Source organism: Perognathus longimembris, chromosome 7, assembly GCF_023159225.1.
Source record: "Perognathus longimembris pacificus isolate PPM17 chromosome 7, ASM2315922v1, whole genome shotgun sequence".
In the NCBI taxonomy this organism is placed as follows: domain Eukaryota; kingdom Metazoa; phylum Chordata; class Mammalia; order Rodentia; family Heteromyidae; genus Perognathus; species Perognathus longimembris.
This window is the reverse complement of record NC_063167.1, coordinates 34259392-34280277: the sequence shown is the minus strand read 5'-3', so window position 1 is coordinate 34280277 and position 20886 is coordinate 34259392. Positions and strand designations below refer to the sequence as shown.

The 20886-nt window shown below is 37.3% G+C and overlaps 1 protein-coding gene across 6 annotated transcripts in view; it reads right to left on the bottom strand.

Moving 5' to 3' along the window:
- Osbpl9 (oxysterol binding protein like 9) overlaps nucleotides 1–20886 on the bottom strand; it is a 116869-nt gene that overhangs the window by 69670 nt on the left and 26313 nt on the right. For 5 of the 6 annotated variants that reach the window (XM_048351294.1, XM_048351295.1, XM_048351296.1 and 2 more), the window contains exons 2-3: nucleotides 19125–19175; nucleotides 7457–7535 (exon numbers count right to left, since the gene is read on the bottom strand). In XM_048351294.1, the coding sequence (XP_048207251.1) occupies nucleotides 7457–7535; nucleotides 19125–19175 (130 nt within the window). The remainder of the gene's footprint in view (nucleotides 1–7456; nucleotides 7536–19124; nucleotides 19176–20886) is intronic. The other variant, XM_048351303.1, reaches the window with a different exon arrangement.

Below are 20886 nucleotides of genomic sequence, written 5' to 3'. Positions count from 1 at the left end.
CCCAGAGTTAGAAGCAAGAGAATCCTAAGTTCAAGGTTGGCCTACTGTACATAGGGAATTCCAAGCTAGGCTGAACTACATTATGAGACGCTTTCTCTAAAACAAACTAACAAAACACAACAATGGAGGAGGGACAGTGCTCAGGCCCTGAGTCCAAGGCCCAGGACTGGCCAAAAAAAAAAAAGAAGCCAGGGACAGTGCTCAGGCCTTGAGTTCATGCCCCAGGACTGGCAACAAAAAAACAAAACTAATAAACAAAAATACATGCTACTTGAAAAACATTCTCTTCTTGGGGGAAAAAAATAGACTACATCTTTAATGAAGTCTAGAGAAGAAAGGGGAGAGAGCTGGATAAAAGAGGGTAATTTTGGGACGCTAAAACCAAGCCTCAGTTCTTGAGGGTAAATGTAAAACTTCCAAAGTACTTTCTACTGGTTATCAAGGGTATAGTTTGTTCCAGAAAGGAGAACAATTATTCAACTTGAGTTAATGATAGTGAGGGAAAAAGTTTAATGCCTGTTAGTAAATTCAGGAAGGAAACCAAAACAAGGCAAATAAGATACATGGGTAAGTTGGATGCTGGTAGCCCAGGTCTGTAAGCCTAGCTACTCAGGAGGCTGTGCTTTAAGGATAGTGGTTCAAATGCCAGACTGAGGAGGAAAGTCTGGGAGACACTTATCTCCAATTAACCATCAAAAAGCCATAAGTGGGGGCCTGGGAATGTGGCTTAGTGGTAGAGTGCTTGCCTAGCATGCATGAAGCCCTGGGTTCGATTCCTCCACATCACATACACAGAAGCCAGAAGTGGGTGCTGTGGCTCAAGTGGTAGAGTGCTAGCCTTGAGCAAAAAGAAGCCAGGGACAGGGCTGGGAATATGGCCTAGTTTCAAGAGTGCTTGCCTCGTATACATGAAACCCTAAGTTTGATTCCTCAGCACCACATATATAGAAAATGGCCAGAAGTGGCACTGTGCTCAAGTGGCAGAGTGCTAGCCTTGAGCAAAAGGAAGCCAAGGGACCCCGAGTCCAAGGCCAAGGACTGGCCAAAAAAAAAAAAAAAAAAAGAAAAGAAAAGAAAAAGAAGCCAGGGACAGTGCTCAGGCCCTGAGTTCAAGTCTCAGGACTGACAAAAAAACAAACAAACAAACAAACAAACAAAAAAACAACCAGAAGTGAAACTGTGGGTCAAATGGTAGAGCACTAGCCTTGAGAAAATAAATAAATAAAATAAAAAGGTCTCAGAGACAGTGCTCAGGACTGGCATAAAAAAATTATATATATAAGAGAGATAGCTGGGCTCAAGGGGCTCACACCTATAATCCTAGCTACTCAGAAGGCTGAGATAACTGTTCAAAGCCAGCCCAGGCAGGAAAATCCATGAGACCCTTATCTCTAATTAACCATCAGAAAACCAGAAGTGGTGCTGTGGCTCCAGTGGTAGAGTGTTATCCTTGAGCTGAAGAGCTTGCGGACAGCACCCAGGCCCAGAGTTCAAGCCCCATGACAAGCCCCATGAGATCATCTACTATTAATCTTTAGTCCAACATAAACAAGGCCAATACAGATGTAGCATAACAAACTTATAGAACTAGATTGACAAGAAATTGTAAATGATTATGCTATTTCACATAAAATGCTTAAAGGAGGTTCTGAGAATAAATAATGGCTCCATATGTACTTGGGTGTAAAAAGCCCTTAAGACATTAAAAAACAAACAGGCAAATCTTCCTTTCAGCATATGAACTAGAGTGAAGGTATTTTTATATTATTATTTGTAATATTAATAGAAAACCACTTTTCTGAAGACTACACTCTTTGCCCTCAGTGTCTCTCCAAGGAACTGTGCTAAGGACAGAGAGGTAACAGTAAGCTACTTCCTTCATTCTCTATATTTAGCTGTAAGTGGATAACATAATATCTTTGTCTTTCTTTTAGAAAGCATATATTTCTAGATCAAGACTGCAGTATATTTCACAAAATTAAATCCTGCCATGTAAAACAAATCTTAGATACAGCAAAATATTACTGATTCAGCCTTTGTTATAATTTAAGATTTATTACTTATAACATATCAAATCACTATGCTTAAACCAATGCTGGTGAGCTGGTGTCCTACATTTAGTTTTTTAGTTACACAGGACTTCCTCTGCAAAGAAAGAATGACTATGAGAAGACACGTTGGTTTGTTTCCTTCAACAACCTTGAATGAGCCCTCAGCTGACATAAGAGAATTGTGCAATGAGAAATATAATTACGCAGAATACATGTCAATGTCTGACTACCTGCTCATTAAATCCACACAAGGAATAATTCCAGCCATTTCTCTTGACAGACTCTTAGACTTCTGCATATTTGGTGACAATTTGCTCCTATCATACCTCATATTAGATTCATTCTCATCTCTTCCAACCAGTGTCCAGTTCCCCTACCTTGATGGGCCTGGCTTCAGTGGCAAGCATCCACTTGGATTGTCCACTGAGCCCAGGAAAAACCTTGACAACCTGATGATCTGACAGCATAAAAACACTAATACTATGAGAGTACAAGTGTCATTCCATTTAGAAGGAGAAAAACTAGCAGTGAAGCTAGAGTTGTATTAAGACATGATGAAATGTAAGTAATTGTAGCGAAGAGTAACAAAAGAGAAAAGGCATAAATAAGAAGTCCTGTAAAATGAAAATAGCATAGGTTTGATTGTAGTCCCTGCCACTTATAAATCGAATAAAACCTGCCCATTTTCTTATCTATAAAATGGGAATAAAAATACTGACCTTATAAATATGTGGGATACTTACAAAAACTATATTGCCTAGGACATTAAGTTACTCTTTAGTATCTGCTTCCTCTCTAACATACTTCCTTCTTTTTCTGACCAGAAGCACACTTTTACAATATAACACCTTCACCAGAAAAAATTTCCTATCAGTTCATAGGAAAAAAAAATCACATTATACCCATGCCCACTTGACTTAAATTGTTAAGCAAGAGCTAGGCTTTTACATAATCCTGATTATTCCTACTAGACCATCACCCAAAGCAGATCTTTCCATTAAAGTCAGGAGAATAGCAAAGATACAGATTTCTTATCATTAATTTTGAATTTGATTTCCTCTCTCCAAAGGTATGTGTCAAGCTGTCTGAGGCCCATCCAAATTTAATATTAGAAATACAACTTCAAGTGATATGCTTCACTGATGTTCTATTGATGGAGGCATCATGATCATGAGAATAAATGCTGATGAACTGCATACACAAAAAAATAGTGAAAAGGTTACAAAAAAAAACCCAGACAACTTTGGCACAGGTGAGTATGGGCAAGCTTACTGGTTATTGGATAAACTAAAAGAAAACACAAGATTCAATGTAATACAGGAATTATCAGAACCAGCAGACCTTTAAATTGGAGATATAGAACCAGAAGTGTAAGTACGACCTGTGTGCAACCATGATGGATGAACCATAAGAACGTAACTGAGCTAAACTAATGCCAGACAAAAGAAAATACATACTATATAAGTACATTTGTGTGAAATTCTCCAAATAAACAATTACATCTATAGTTAAAAAAAAAAAAAAAAAGCAGATCAGAGAGCTGGGCAGTTGGTGCAGTGAGTAGCAATCCTCGCTACTCACTATCCCAGGTGAAGAGCGGCTCATGGCCCAAGCCTGGTCCAGGAGAAAGTGCAAGAACGTCTCTGAAAAAAAACAACAAAACCTATGGGCAGGGACTGTGGCTTAGCGGTAGAGTGCTTGCCTAGCATGCACGAAGCCCTGGGTTCAATTCCTCAGTACCACATAAGCAGAAAAAGCCAGAAGTGATGCAGTGGCTCAAGTGGTGGAGTGCTAACCTTGAGCAAAAAGAAGCCAGGGACTGTGCTCAGGCCCTGAGTCCAAGCCCCAGGACTGGCAAAAAAAAAAAAAAAAAAAAAAAAAAAATTAAAAGCTAAGAACTGGAAGCATGACTCAAGTAGTAGAATACTTGCTTAGCAGGTGTGAGGCCCAGTACCAAACCCCGGTACTATGGGAAAACAAATATGAAAGTAGATCAATGGTAGCCTGGAGCTAGGGGTTGGAAGTCCAGAGCTGACTAAAAAAGGACATACATAGGAAATCTGTTGGGATAGAAATGTTCTAGATTTTGACTGAGGTAGCAGTTATGTAAATAAACTTGTCAAAACTCACAGGGACACCTGTAATCCTAGCTACTAAGAAGGTTGAGATCTAAAAATCACGGTTTGACGTCAGCCTGGGCAGAAACTACTGAGAGACTCTTATTTCCAAATAACTAGCAAAAAGATGAAAGTGGAGGCATGGCTGTGGTAGTAGAGTGCCAACCTTGGGCAAAAAAGCTACGTAAGAGCAGGAAGCCCTGAGTTCAAGCCCTAGTTCCAGCAACACACACGACCACCACCACAATACTCAATTTGACAACTTCTACCTCCCGACCTGTACTGCTACTATATAGGAAGCACCACTATCTGGCTTCTGCTTTACAATAGCCTCCTACACAGTCTCCTTTCTTTTGTTCTTTTGTCCTTACTCCTTGCATTTTATTCTTTTTTTTGGAGGGGGGGGGCAAGACCAGGACTTGAACTTAGTACCTGATATTTTCACTAATTGGCTAGCACTTTACTAACTGAGCCATGCCTCCAACCCCAGCATTTTATTCTCAACACAGTGACCACAGTGATCCTGTTAAAATGCAAATAATTCATGCCATCTCTATCATACTCAAAACTTGGTATGGCTTTTTCATCTCAGTGGAATTCAATGTCCTATAAAGACCTCTGTGACTGGGTTTTCTCTTGGATCTCATGTCTTACTATTCCTCGCTATATACCCCTCTCACCAGAGCTGGCTTCCTTGTTATTCTTCAAATATGGCAGGGACACTTTTTTGTACTTACTGTCTTTGTCTGGAATGACATACCTATCCCCTAACTCCTCAATACAGCCACAGTCTGTGCCCTCACTTTCTTCAGCTTTCACCAAAAAGGCACTAGTCGCAATGAGCTATCCTAACTAAAGTGTCAACAACCCCTCTCCCTAAACACATAGACACATAATTATATATTTTTTGTCTTTTCTTTTATGGAACTGGGAATCGAACCCAGGATGTTACACTTACTAGGCAATTGCTTTGCCACTGAGCTACACCCCAGCCCCCATATTTATATTTTATTTTCTCCCTTTCCAGCTTTTTTTTTTCCTTTCCTAGTCTTATCACTCTAATTTTCCTTATGTAATATATTTTATTGACTTTTTCCTCTATCAGAATGGAAGGAGGAACCAAAAAAGACAGGCATTTTATCTATTCTGTAGACCACTGTATTTCCAAAATAATGTCTAAAACAGATGTCAAGTGAATAAATAAATGAATGTATTTGAACAAATTTGAGCTTTCCTTTTAAGAGTTGTCAGTAAGACTTGTTTTACACATGTACCATTTATTCTCAAGAATTTTGACATATTACATAAAAACTAGGTTATATATAGCACAGTGAAAAGAGCACTCCCCCCTCAAAAGGTACATCAATAGATACTTCCATACTTTTAAACATGTTAGTTAAAACGTATTTCAAACACAAATTGCTTTTAATTATCTTGAATTAAAGATTTATCGGACACTGAGGACTTTTTAAAATAAAATTGCTGATTTTCTTATGAGCAAGGCTCCATAAATGTGAACTCATAATTGCCAAAAAAAGAGAAATAAACATAATCTAACTAAGTGCTTTGTAAAAGCTAGATCTTGTGATACCTAAGACCCCATAACTACTGATCAGAAAATAAGCAATCTGACGGTCTCCAAACTAAGAATCCATTTAAAAAAATACATATAACTCTTCCCTAGCCATATTATTTAAAAAATTCATTAGAGAAATGTCTCATCTCATAAGCAAGTCACATAAATATGGAAATGTTAAAGGGAGATCAGTTGAACACAGTAATTTAAACATAAATAAGGCCTAAGTGCCTTTGCTCTATAGATGTTTCTTCTTTAAACAGGAAAACAACACAAATTCTGGAAATCCAGAGGTGACTGCAGAGGAGAGAAATGCATACTGCAGCCCTCACCTGCATCCACCAGCTCTTACTTGAAATGCACTAAAATATTCAACTCCAATCAAGTAAAGAGTTCCAGTATGGGGAAATTATCTTCTTTGGTTTATAAGCAGCATTATACAGTTAACCTAAAAATAAGGCCTCTAGGTTTTTATAGTACAATTAAAAATATTTAAGGACGTTAAATATAATGAAAAAATTCAAGAAAAGACCATTATTTAATCAGTTATAAATATTACCAAATATAATAAAAAATTTAAAGCAGGAGAAAGTATTAAAAATGTTCCCAGTGAGTACACCGATTTGTCTTTATTGTATATAAGCTGCATGTTCATTTCTATGTGTCTATTTTTAAAATAAGACAATAAAGAAAAATAACTGCAATATACTGTCCTAGCATAGAACAATAATAGCTGCCTGAATACCCTCATATAGTCATTGTACAGCATATCTGAACTCCATAAGAAAACACTTTTAAGTTCTGTATTTATTTAATATGTATTCATCTTGGTATCTATAACAATGTATTATCTTTGTTGTCCAAAGAAAGTGCTGTAGACTACAATAATAATAATGCCTCCAAATATTCTCAATTCTAGGTTTCTTTAACTGCTTTAAACATAAAATAGAAGTTATTCTGGACAGGCAAAATAACAATATCACTAGTATCAAAACTAACAGGCAATCCTAAGAGACAAGTACATTAGTTCAAGATCATTAAAATTGGCTTTTACTTGCTGATTTAGAGCTTTCACAGCAAGATGAAATGAGAATGATCATACAGCACCTTACCCTTTCTACCGGTGAACCATAGCATGCAATGCCGGAACATAGCAGTGGCAGATGGCATTGGTGTTATTAACTACAGAAAGGATAAGAGAGAAATGATAGCTAGCAGACAAGACACAAAAATGAAGATGAAATGAATGTAAACTTTTAGTTCTTGAAGCACAACAAAACGCTTCAGGCAAAGGTTTCTACTAGCTTCAATTTAATTTACATCTTGAGTTTTACACAAACACTGCAACCTTCACAGTCTTTAACCTCTTCATGCAGAAACAAACTACACTCCTCGATAAAGAAGATGAGCAACCTTCTGTAAACACAAGCCAGCAGCAGCAGCAGCCCATTACTCTCTTTTCACTGATTTTTATCCTTTCAAATTTTAATCTCCAATTGCAGCCAGATCCACAGTCGCTTCAAATAAATGTGTATCCACTGCAGATACAAATCCCTGCCTAACCTTCAGTACCACTTCATCCAGAATGCTCCTGTACACTCGTTCATGCAGGATCAGTAGCAAAACGCTCAAGTCATTCAGCAGATAACCCAAAAGAGAAGGAAAAAAGCAGTTGGGACTACGAAGAGAAAGAATCTCTTCTTTCAGCTCACCCTGGAAATGGAAGGTTTTCTGATCAACAGTTATTGTGAAGGTGCTGTCGTCCTCATCGTCTATACCAATCACAGCTCCCTGTGAAACAAAGAGCAAAATCCCAATAAGGCAAACAATGACATCAGCAATATTCACTGCTGCTACAGCTGTGGAATACTCAATACACGGAGGACACTGGAGGCGAGCTAGACAGAACAGAGAAATCTGAGAATTCTAGTTTGGCTTAGGGAGGAAGAACTAAAGGAGAATGGCTGGCAGGATACTTTAAGACCCTGCAAGGCGACTTTCTAAACCCTGCATGAGGGTCATAGATGTTGGGGGGAGGGGACAAAAACAGAAGCTGAACCTGAGCTTTAAACTGCTTTCTAAAATGGGAATCAGAAACCTATGGCTCTCCAGGTTGTTATGAGGTTCAAACAAGGCAGGTGTCCTTCATCTGGCTGCTTATGCATTATGCTTATTAGTGCAGAAATGCCAGATGACATTTGCTTCAAAACACTCTCCAATCCTTTTTCCAGATGCTCCCATAACCACTTGTACACTGTTCTACAGTTGGCAGATTTCATACTATATTATTACTTGTCTGCTTCCTCCCACTGAACTACCATTAGGTCTTAGAAACTCAGAACAATTTATTTTGACACATGGCACTTGTATATAAACAGTACACATGTTCTAAAGAAAAAAATGAACAACTCCAAAATGAGGGGAGAGGAAGGAAACTACATTTACAGGCTGTTTGAAGACAATGCATAGCCTGGCTTTTAAATCTAACTTTTTTTTTCTTTTTCTTTGGCCAGTCTTGGGGCTTGAACTCAGGGCCTGAGCACTCTCCCTGGCTTCTTTTTGTTCAAGGCTAGCACCCTACCACTTGAGCCACCCGCATAACTTCTGACTTTTTCTGTTTATGTGGTACTGAAGAATCAAACCAAGGGCTTCATGCATGCTAGGCAAGCACTCTACTGCTAAGCCACATTCTCAGCCCCAAATCTAACTTGTTTATATCCAGCTGTATGTACAATCATGTTCAGACAATAGGAATTAAAGAGAAAGAAAATTATGCAAAATAAGGCATCTATTGGTCAATGGTCTTACATATTCTAGGGGGAAAAAAAAATCCCTAAAGAACTTCGGGCAGGTCAAATGTCCCAGGATGAGAGAAGCAGTAAGGTACAGATTCAGAAATACATTACTCTCATTTTCAAGAGACCTTGAAACTGTGGGTTGAGAAGACTCGAGAAAAAAACATTGAATCAGATGAAAAACAAACAAAAGGCTAAATATCAAGGACTACTCTTATTCCAGAAGCTGTCTGGATGACTCTCACCTCTAACTATAACCCATGTAGCTAAATTACCTTAATTATTCTTCAGTTTCTGATTGGGTAAGACATTTTATCCCAACTTTGAAATTAGGAAAGTGTCTCCAGGGAGTAAGTATAATGACTTATCCAAAGCTACATTAAAGTGTAACTGGCAGAGCTAGGACTGAGTCACCACTGTCTGTACCTTCTTATTCCATGACAGTAAATAAAAATGCCCTTCAGTGGAAAGCATGTATGGGAGCAGCGCATTCTGGTTAATTGATTTAAACCTTCAAAATTAAAATGTAGCTACCATTTGCTGAGTCTAACTAAAAAAACAGGGAAGCTAGTCATTATAGACTACTTTATATCATTCCATTTATATAAAATATCTACAATAAGTAAATTGATTAAAAGTAGTTTAATAGTTCTCAAGAGCTAGGGGAGATAATTGGGGTGAAGCAGAGTGAATGCTTAGTGGAACTGGGTTTCTGGTTTGAACTGTTGTTGTTATTGCTACTGTGGTGCCCAGATTGGCTTGGAACTCCTGGATTCAAGAACTCCTTCTGCCTTAGCCTCCCAAGAAGCTGGGATTAGAGGAATATACACCACACCCAGCTATTACTGAATTTCTTCATGGATTGATGAAAACATTCTAAAATGGACTGTTGGTGGTCATGGAACAGCCTTATGAATATACAAAAAAATTCTAACTGCACACTTAATATAAATGAAGTTTGTGGTAAGTGAATTACCTCAGCAAAGCTGTTGTTAAAACCCCAACCAACGGGCTGGGGATATAGCCTAGTGGCAAGAGTGCCTGCCTCGGATACACGAGGCCCTAGGTTCGATTCCCCAGCACCACATATACAGAAAACGGCCAGAAGCGGCGCTGTGGCTCAAGTGGCAGAGTGCTAGCCTTGAGCGGGAAGAAGCCAGGGACAGTGCTCAGGCCCTGAGTCCAAGGCCCAGGACTGGCCAAAAAAAAAAAAAAAAAAACCCAACCAAATTCATTTTCTAATTGCTAATAGTTAGTTTACTGAAATGTAGTTGGCTATCCATAGTGACTTTGTATAAAATAATCTTGCTTAAATGACTTTTAATTCTAATTGTGCATTTGTAGATTCTTTGGACTTTCCATATACATACATACACACATACATATAAGGCAGAGCTGGAAATCTTGCTCAAGTGGTACCCACTTGGGACTAGCCTAACAAATGTGAGACTATGAGTTTAAGTAAAAAATAAATAAATCTCGAGTACAGAAGTAAAAATATCAGACTTCTTTGCATGTGGTTTAATATGTGATTCTTTCATTACCATTCTGTTTTCAATAATTTCCCTTATGATTTCTACTTTCACCAATTAACTGTTTAGACATCTACATGTTAAGTGCACACGGTTTTGTTACAGGGGCTTTCTAATTTATTCCACAATTGTCATTCCACATGTTACCATTGTGATAATGGATCTGTAGTATATTCTCTATTTTTGTTTGTGTGTGCCAGTACTGGGGTTTGAACTCATGGCCTTGCATTCTCACTTGGCTTCTTCCACTCAAGCTATACTTCCTATTCTGGCTTTTGGGTAGTTAATTGGAGTTAAAGTATATTCCAATTTTCTATAACAACATTAAGTTTTTAAAGTCTTTTATATCTGACATTAATACTGTTTTTCAGCTTTCCTAAGTTAGGATTTGGCTGACAGACATTTTTCATCACTTTGTCATTTAACTTAATTATCATTGTGAATTATAAGCACTCAGCACTAATGACACATACAAATCATATAAATCAATGTATATGTTTTGGTTAAGGAAAGAAGACACTTGCAATGTCAAATTCATAGAGGACAAAAGAGCTGTTAAAAAGAATGCTGAATGGGGCTGGGGATATGGCCTAGTGGCAAGAGTGCCTGCCTCATATACATGAGGCCCCGGGTTCGATTCCCCAGCACCACATATACAGAAAATGGCCAGAAGTGGCGCTGTGGCTCAAGTGGCAGAGTGCTATCCTTGAGCAAAAAGAAGCCAGGGACAGTGCTCAGGCCCTGAGTCCAAGCCCCAGGACTGGCCAAAAAAAAAGAATGCTGAATGAACAAAAATGGTCAAAATCAATAGAGTAATTTTTCACTGAACAACTGTTAACAGATCTTATATAATGCAATCTTAAGTGGGAGAAATATTTTTAAGATTTATTAATATAAAATAATGCCTTCCTGTATCTATTATAATGTGTCACTTATCGTTAGCTGCATAGTAATGCCAGGGATAGGGAAAAAATGTCATTGAGTCAGTAAAATATGCCATCTGCATGAGTCAGTGTTGAAACTATTAATAATCTATGCTAGTGTGCGGATCTCTTTTGTGACAAATTAAGAGGTTCAGTCAACTCTTCCCTAGCATAATAGTTAAATAAGAGAACAGATTAAGTCCCTAATCCAAAAATGTCAGGTTTCAAATACCCCAAATCCAGAAATGTTTTGATTGTCAACATGGTGCCACATGTGGAAATTCCATATGTGACCTCAGGTATAGACACATTAAAGAAATTATGAAAGAATTTACCTTAGAAAAGAATTACCTTCAAGGCTACATGTGCAAAATATAAATACAACAAAATGTAAATGATGTTCATAGATGAGGGTTCCATCTTCAAGATATTTTATTATGTAAATAAAAATATTCCAAAACCCTAAAAAGTGCAAAATTTGAAACACTTTCTGATCCCGACCATTTCAGATAAGGGATAGTCTACTTGTACTCAATTTTTCTGTACTGGGTGGAACAGTTACTTTAAGTTATATACAAATAAATAGTTTTCTCCCTGGTTGTCTAGTGGTTAGGATTCGGCGCTCTCACCACCATGGCCCGGCTTCATTTCCTGGTCAGGGAACCAAAATAAATAACTAATAGTTTTCAAAGACTCATACTTTATATTAAAACTTTGTTGATTATAATTTTCATGTTATTTTGGTAATTCCTAAGCCCATTTAGAATTCAACAGGGGGCTGGGAATATGGCCTATTGGCAAGAGTGCTTGCCTTCTATACAGGAAGCCCTGGGTTTGATTCCCCAGCACCACATATACAGAAAATGGCCAGAAGTGGCGCTGTGGCTCAAGTGGCAGAGTGCTAGCCTTGAGCAAAAAGAAGCCAGGGACAGTGCTCTGGCCCAGAGCCCAAGGCCCAGGACTGGCAAAAAACAAACAAACAAACAAACAAAAAAAAAACAATAGAATTCAACAGAATTTTGAGATTCATCTGTATAATGGTAATTATTAATTCTACTACCATTCATTAAGAATATTGCATTTGGGTATATTTAAAATACATTAATTAGGGCTGGGAATATGGCCTAGTGGCAAGAGTGCTTGCCTCGTATACATGAGGCCCTAGGTTCGATTCCCCAGCACCACATATACAGAAAATGGCCAGAAGTGGCGCTGTGGCTCAAGTGGCAGAGTGCTATCCTTGAGCAAGAAGAAGCCAGGGACAGTGCTCAGGCCCTGAGTCCAAGCCCCAGGACTGGCAAAAAAAATACATTAACTGAATAGTCACAATCTCATGAGTAGATGGCATGATGCCAATCCAAGAGATTTAAAAAAAAAAAGAAAAAAGATTTCAGAGCAAATGGATAAATTGGCTCAATCTATAGACTGTTTAAGAGGTAGGATTTAGATCTTAATTTCTTCTCACAGATGCCATCAAGGCAAGAGCACCACCTGGTGGTGCTCTATGATCAACCTTTTTCCCTTTCTAGCTTTCTTCCATTCATTTTACACTACAACTTTCAACCTGGTGTTTCTGCTTTAACTTTTCTAGTCAAAAAGAATGAGAGCAGGATATATTTAGGAACTAAATACAGTTTTGGAATGAGACAAACCCAAGTTCAATCCAAGATTCACTATCACTATGTGATATTGGTAAGTTACTAAAAATCAGCAGTCTCCTTATTTGTACAATGAAGTACTATTTACAACTGCATGTGACTATCCTCAGTGCCTATCTGAGCTTTTTCTATAATTCCTGTCCCTATTTACATTTTATGCATTCTGAAGCCAGGTAAGTGTTTTGCTTTGTTTTTCTTGTGTATCACTGGCTCATATATTGTTTAACTCTGGAGTTCTTTTGTACGTAAGCCATAGTTATAAGGGTAGATGCTCTAACACTTATTTATCTTTTTAATAAATACATAAAATTCAAAATAAGTTATTGTGAATATCCATTTACTATATGTTAGATGGGAAGATGTAAATGTTACTGTAAATGGGAAGAAGGCAAAAGATAGTATTTAATTCCATGTAACAGCATATATAATGTGTTATTAATGATACATATAATCTGTAATATATGTATAAAATACATATTTTATGTGTATTATCACATAGTAATATGTAATACCAAGTAACAGTACTATCGTGGCTATGAGACAAATGTAAAAAAATGGAGGAAGAGGGAGCTCCATCCTTTTGGGAAGGAGATAACATCTGAAAAGCCTTCCTAAAAGTTTGGATATTCAAAATTTTATGTATTTATTAAAAAGATAAATTGTTAGAGTATCTACCCTTACTATGGCTTACGTACAAAAGAACTCCAGAGTTAAACAATATAACATTTGAAAAGCCTCTTAGAAAATGAGTTCCCCAGACAGAAGGTACAGAAAACATATGGCAACAAAAATATATCAGAAGCAATGAGCGAACATAGTGAAGAAACAAAGTAAAGTGTGACTGAACACAGGATGGGATTCATGGAGAAGAGGCATTGTCATCAGTATAGTGATCATTGTTAAGGTTTATTTGAAAGCTAGATGACAGATTCATTTTGTATCATCACCACAGTCGTGGTTGTCATTTATCATTATCATCCAAAGCAGTTATCATGCACCTTATACCAGGCCCCATATAATGGGAATGGTAGTAATCTATTTCAGGAACCATGTGCCAGGAATAGGTGAGGCCCTTGGTTCAGTTCCTACTACCACAAAAGCAAAAACAAATTTCCAAGTTTAACAATCCTGCGAGGTATAAAATGCAACTCTATATAGTATCACTATCAGTATCAGTAGTGGATGGAGTCTGGTGAGATTCCATAGTTCCTATGTCAGCATGTATAGGATTTCCTTTCTAAGGCTAAATAATCTTCTTTGTGTATATACCACGTTTTGATTCTTCATCTGTGAATAAACACTTCAATTTCTCCCACTCTTGATTATTGTACCTAATGCTGCTATGAATATGGGCACACAAATATTTGTGTGAGTACCTGCCTGTAGTATTTTTGGATATATATGGATAGTGCCCAAGGCCAATTCAATACCTTAAAAATTAGGTGAGTAAAGGATATAAAGAGGCAACTTTCCTTTGAACTATACCACTGGGTAACCAATAATAGGTGAAAGAAGGTTCTATTTACAAAATTATCCCATGTAAAATTAAAGATAAGGAGACTGGATGCCAGTGGCTCATACCTGTAATCCTAGCTACTCAGGAGCCTGAGATCTGAGGATTGTGGTTTAAAGCCACCCTGGGTAAGAAAGTCCAAGAGACTCTTTAATTAGTCATTAAAAAGCTAGGAAGTAGATCTGTGGCTCAAGTGGTAGGACCATTCTTAACAACAGTAAGTCATCCAAACAAAAAAATAAACAAAGAACCCACAGAATTAAATGATATTACAGCCCAAATTCTACAGAGTATTTCCCCAGAAACTCCACAATACACATTCTTTTTGGCAACCAGTAATTCCATAATACACATTCTTGTCAGCAGTCAATTGAACTTTCTCCAAACTTGATCACATCCAAAGATACATAGCTAATAGGAGAAAATATAAAAATAACCCCCTGCATTCTATCTGATCAAACTGTAATCAAACTAAAACTCAACAGCAAAAGATACTACGGAAAATATTCAAGTATATGGAGACTGAATAGCACATTGTTAAACAACGGAAAGAAGTCAAAGGAGAAATTAAAGTTCCTGGGAACCAATTAAAATGAAAGCACATCCAAACAGAATCTCTGAGATACAGCAAAAATAGCAATGGGGTGAAAGTTCATACATAGCTATGCGTGCCTACATTAAAAAAAAAAAGAAAAGAAAAAGAAAAAAAGAGGGCACTCAAAAAACAAACCCTTATGAGCAATTGAAACTTAAGAAAAAAACAGAAGAAAATCAAACCCAAAGATGGTAAAGAGAAATAGTGAAAATTATAGCAGAAACTAATGAAACAGAGATGAAATCTATACAAAGAATAAAACAAGAAGTTTCTTCTTTGAAAAAATTAAGAATAAACCTCTAGAGCTAAAATGAGAAAAAAAAGGAGAGAAAAAAACTCAAAACAAAATTAAGAGATAAAGAAAAAATCACAGCAAATATCAAATTCAAAAGATAACAAGGAAATACTTTAGATGAAATGGCTGTGATATGAGAATCGCAGTTTAAAAGCCAGCCGGCGGGGCTGGGGATATGGCCTAGTGGCAAGAGTGTTCGCCTCATATACATGAAGCCCTGGGTTCAATTCCCCAGCACCACATATATGGAAAATGGCCAGAAGTGGCACTGTGGCTCAAGTGACAGAGTGCTTGCTAGCCTTGAGCAAAAAGAAGCCAGGGACAGTGCTCAGGCCCTGAGTCCAAGGCCCACGACTGGCAAAAAAAAAAAAAAAAAAAAAAAGCCAGCGGGCAGTAAAGTCCGTGAAACTCTTATCTCCAGTTAACTACCAGAAACCCAAAAGTGGCATCTTGGCTCAAAGTGGTAGAGCACTATCCTTAAGCAAAAAGAGCTCAGGGACAGCACCTAGGCCCAGAGTTCAACCCCCATGACCAATGAGAAAGAGAGAGAGAGAGAGAGGAGAGAGGGAGAGAGGGAGAGAAGAGAGGGAGAAAGAGAGAGAGAGAGGAGAGAGAGGGAGAAAGAGAGAGAGGGAGAAAGAGGAGGGAGAGAGGGAGGAGGGAGGAGAGAGGGAGAGAGCGAGAGAGCATATTATCTGCATACTCATGTTTATTGCAGCACTGTTCACAGTAGCCAAACTATGGAATTTGCCAAGATGCCCAACAACTGATGAAGTGATAAAGATGGGGTATGTGTGTGTTGTAGAGTATTATTTAGCTATGAAAAAAGTGAAATTATAAAAATTCAATACAGTGAGTTTTATAACAAAAAGTCATTATCAGAGGTCAATAAATAATTTTAGCTGTCATGATGGTTCTTTCAGAAATGTGCTCTGGAGAAGTAACAACTAGATTTTAGAACTAGTTGGTTTTATTTCTGTGTTGCCAAGGGAAGTGTTTGAAATTTTTGTCATATAGATCAGAGAAACAAACAACTCTTTCAGTTTGAATTTTCACAATATTTTAAAGATTCTGGGAGAAAAAAACTGGGTGGGTGTTTCATGAGGTATGACAACAATGACTTGAATAAATTTAACTTTTTATGTGTGCAAGCAGTAAAATAAGTAAACATAAATGCATTCCAATTACTATTAGTGGACAGATTACTTTTTATTCTATACACATTAAACACATAAGTAATGCACAAACAGTGACTTAAAGGCTGAAAAGGGAGAGTATGGCATAATATAAGAACTGTTCATGAAGCATGGGTTAAGAGAGAGCATTCTGTCCTTTTATGCAGAGAGGTTGAGCTCTTAGAAATAAGGATAAGGTCAAAGGGAAAGGGGTAGATGAGTGAAAAGGAGAATAGGAGAAGGCAGTCAAGAACAAATTCAACACTAGTACTCACTAGATATTATATGGAAAGTGAGCTATACATCTTGTGGGTGGAGACAGGAGGGAAAATCTGAGAGAGAGCAAGGGAAAGGAAGACATATTTCAAAAAGAATTGTACTTATTACCTGACCCATGTAACTCTAAACCCTCTATATATCATAACCTCTACAGTAACAATAACAATAAAATAAAATAAATTGAAATTATGTTATTTGCAGAAAAATGAATGGAACTAGAGATCATGTTGACCAAGATAAGACAACCTCAAAAAGCTAAATGCTCAATGTTTACACTCATATGCAGAATCTAGATTTTAAAGATATATAGTATGCATTTTTATGAGTGTTTGGAGACACAAAGAAGAAGGGAAGAGGGAAAGGGAATGATAATGAATAATATCAAAATATATTGTATCTATGAATGAAGGTGACATAATCTCACTAAAAAACAATAAGGATTGGAAGATGGGCAAAGAAAGAGCAATGTGGGAGTTATTCTGTCTAAAATATAATGTATGCATATGTGAAATACCACAGTGAAATTTCTTGGTACAATTAATGTACTCTAGAAACATGATCACAGGACAATAAAAAAAAGGGGAGGAGGGTGAATGGAGAGCATAAATGAGGGTGAATATGGGTCAAAGTATTTTATATGCGTGTATGAAAATAAAACAATAAAACCAGTTGAAATTATTTTGTTTTTGTTTTTGTTTTTGGCCAGTCCTGGGGCTTAGACTCAGGGCCTGAGCACTGTCCCTGGCTTCTTTTTACTCAAGTCTAGCATTCTGCCACTTGAGCCACAGCGCCACTTCTGGCCATTTTTGTATATGTGGTGCTGGGGAATTGAACCCAGGGCTTCATGTATATAAGGCTAGCACTCTTGCCACTAGCCCATATCCCCAGCCCCTAGTTGAAATTATTTTAAGAAGAGGGATAGGAGCATAAGGTAAAGTGACAAGGGATGACTTTGATCAGTGTACAATGTATGTATGATGGATGGATGGAAATGTCACAATGAAACCCTCCTTGTACAATAGTAATACAATGTACAACGTACATTGTAATAGACTGTACAATGTAATAGATGCTGACTTTTAAAATCTTTTTTAAAAAGCCTAACTAAAACAAGAAAAAGTTGGGGGCATGGCTTGAGTAGTACTGCCTATCAAGCTCAAGGCCCTGAGGGCAAACTCTAACACTGCCAATAAAAAACCAAAAAACAAAAAAAAACAGTGCATTAACAATAAGACTGTGGCTTAAACCCAGATAAATTCAGCTGAAGTGTTGCCTCAGCAGACATCTGCCATGTCTTCCTCAAGCCAAAAAGGCTGTTAATACCAATCTCAGTGGTGACTAAGGTTGATAGCAAGTACTTAAAAAAGCAATTATGCCAATCAAGAGGAACCAAAGGAAAACTTGTAAGTGTAGTTAGTTCAATTTTCAAAAATCTTTTATGCTATCACATGTACACCAGATGTGTATATATGTATGTGTATGTATATATGTATGTATACATAGCCTATCTCATTTCCATCCTGCAAATCTATCACTCTTATATCAGTGCCAGAATTTTTCCATTATAATTTAACTTCTTAGAATTATTTACCAGTTTTATCAAGATTGATAATAAGGCAACAATGTCTACCAAACATATTCACATCTTTAAAAGTAAGGTTGTACCTAGGTTTAATTCCTAACACCAGAATAAATAAGTTAATGATGGAAAAAGGCAGAAATAAAGTTAAGGGGCTATTAAGCACCTCTCTTGTAGTGTAGCTAATACTGAATTAAGATGTGTCTATAATACAAAAACATACCAATAGGAATCAGTGGGTAGAGTTCCTGCCTAGAATGTGCAAGGCCCTGGGGTTAGAGTCTTAGTACCATAATAAAGAACTACTGGATTTCAAATCCTTAGTTTGAAAGAATAATGTAAAATATCTTATTAGTAACTCTGTATTAGGTGGGTGCTGGTGGCTCATACCTAAGATCCTAGCTACTCAGGAGACCTGGACTAGAAGGATCACAGTTTAAAGCCAGTCCAGGCAGAAAAGTCTTTGAGACTCCATCTCTAAAATCACCAACCAATAAAATAAGCTGGAGGTGTGGCACAAGTGGTAAAGTACCAGCTGAGCAAGCAAGCCAAGTAAGCAAGCACAAAGCCCTAAGTTCAAACCTAAGACTACCAAGAAAAAAAAATCTGTATTGATTATGTTAAAATAAATGTGGCTAACAGAAAATTTTAAATTATTCATATGGCTAAGATTATATTCCTATTTCATAGTGTTGCTGTATTATTAATATTTAACAGAAAAGGCAAAGTAATAAATAGTGGAGAGTTTTTAGAAGTCCTTTTTTCTATAGCTGTATAACCAATACTACAAATAATTTAATTCCCAGCCTTTATCCATTATCTGTAAAGATGAGGTTTGAAAATATTAGTAAGTCTTGGCTACAACAATAAGTCCTGTACTGCCTTACAATTACTTAAATAAATTCAACTTTCCTCTCTGGAATGTTGCATGTCCCAACATGTAAAAGTAAGAAAGCTAAGCAAAATTTAGACCTCCAAAACTTCATCAAAGCACATCTCTTGGTCAAAATTTATTTTCATAAAATTGAATACTTACTCTGAGTCTAACACATCCTCTGCGAGAGCCTCTCATCATTTTGTCTTTGGACTAAAAGAAAAACAAAACAATCAGTGAGTAAAAGGTTAACATACTGATAAATTCTTGTTTGACTATCTGGGGATTAAAAACCAAAAAAAAAAAAAAAAAAGATTATAGTATTATCTATCCCCTTGCCCAGAGGAAATCATTCAGTATAGAGATCTTAAAAGAAAATGGTTTAATCTATACAAAGCTTGACCTAATCATAGAACTTTATACATACCTTTAATGTGACAGAGTACACTATAATTGTCATTCCTTATTCACATTCCTTAATTTTAGTCCAATGTTCTGATATTTTAGTGTCAGAATCACTTAGGAGGCTAACATAAGACTGATCTAGAGGTTTAAGAATTGCTCCCAGATGATGCAGACAAAGACAGATAGGATCATACTTTTAGAAACAATGATCTATTCACTTTATTGCAAGTCCCTAACCAGGTGTCTCTGTGACTTAACCAGTGTTCTTCAGCTTGGTATGTCCTTGACACACATTTTCTGCCTTGTTGTCACCCAAGAGCCTTAGTTCTTTTTTTTTGCCAGTCCTGGGCCTTGGACTCAGGGCCTAAGCACTGTCCCTGGCTTCTTCCCGCTCAAGGCTAGCACTCTGCCACTTGAGCCACAGCGCCGCTTCTGGCTGTTTTCTGTATATGTGGTGCTGGGGAATCGAACCTAGGGCCTCGGGTATACCGAGGCAGGCACTCTTGCCACTAGGCTATATCCCCAGCCCCGCCTTAGTTCTTTTTAATTTGTTTTCCTATGCCTAGGCCCCCAATCCTATTCATTTGTTTCCTTGTTGTACACATCACCCTGGGCATATTCCTTAGGATTAAAAAAAATCATCTATCTTATGCTTCAGTATTTTGTTAGTGTACATTAGGTATTTAAAAACATTTACCAGGGCTGGGAATATGGCCTAGTGGCAAGAGTGCTTGCCTCCGATACATGAAACCCTGGGTTCAATTCCCCAGCACCACATATACAGAAAATGGCCAGAAGTGGCGCTGTGGCTCAAGTGGCAGAGTGCTAGCCTTGAGCTCAGGCCCAGAGTCCAAGGCCCAGGACTGGCCAAAAAAAAAAAAAACCTTTACCAATGAAATGGTGCTTACCCTGCATATCACCCTTACTAGACTGAACCAAGCAAAAGCTAGCAATATATCGCAACCACTGTGCTGACATTTAGCAAGTTCCTAAAATCAAATGAGTCATGCATAATAAAATAAAACAAGTTTAATATTTAGTAAGCACTAGTATTTTTCCTGTATTCTACCTATGTGAGAAACAGGCTAATATTATATATTTCATAAACTATTATTTCATTTTAAACTATTGATGGACCAACCCCCTGAGCCACATGGATTCATGTTCAGAAGTGGTCCCAAGGGATTGAACCCAGGGCCTCATGCATGCTAGGCAAGCACTCACACTCCTTGCCTGGTTTTGGGTTTTTGAAGCACAGTTTCACTATGTAACCCAAGTTGGCCTGGAACTTGTGATTCTCTTGTCTCAGTTTCCCAACTGCTGGGATTACAGATGTATGTTATGGAGGTACTAAAGATAGTTTTGCTTTATTCTACTTACAGATACAAAAAGAAAGGCATATTTTATATAGAAATTCTAATTACTGAGCAGGATCAAAGAGTTCTTTATTAATAACACAATTAATGAAAAAAAAACACAGTTAAGAAAAGTCCTTAAAAATTTGATTGCCCTTTTAATC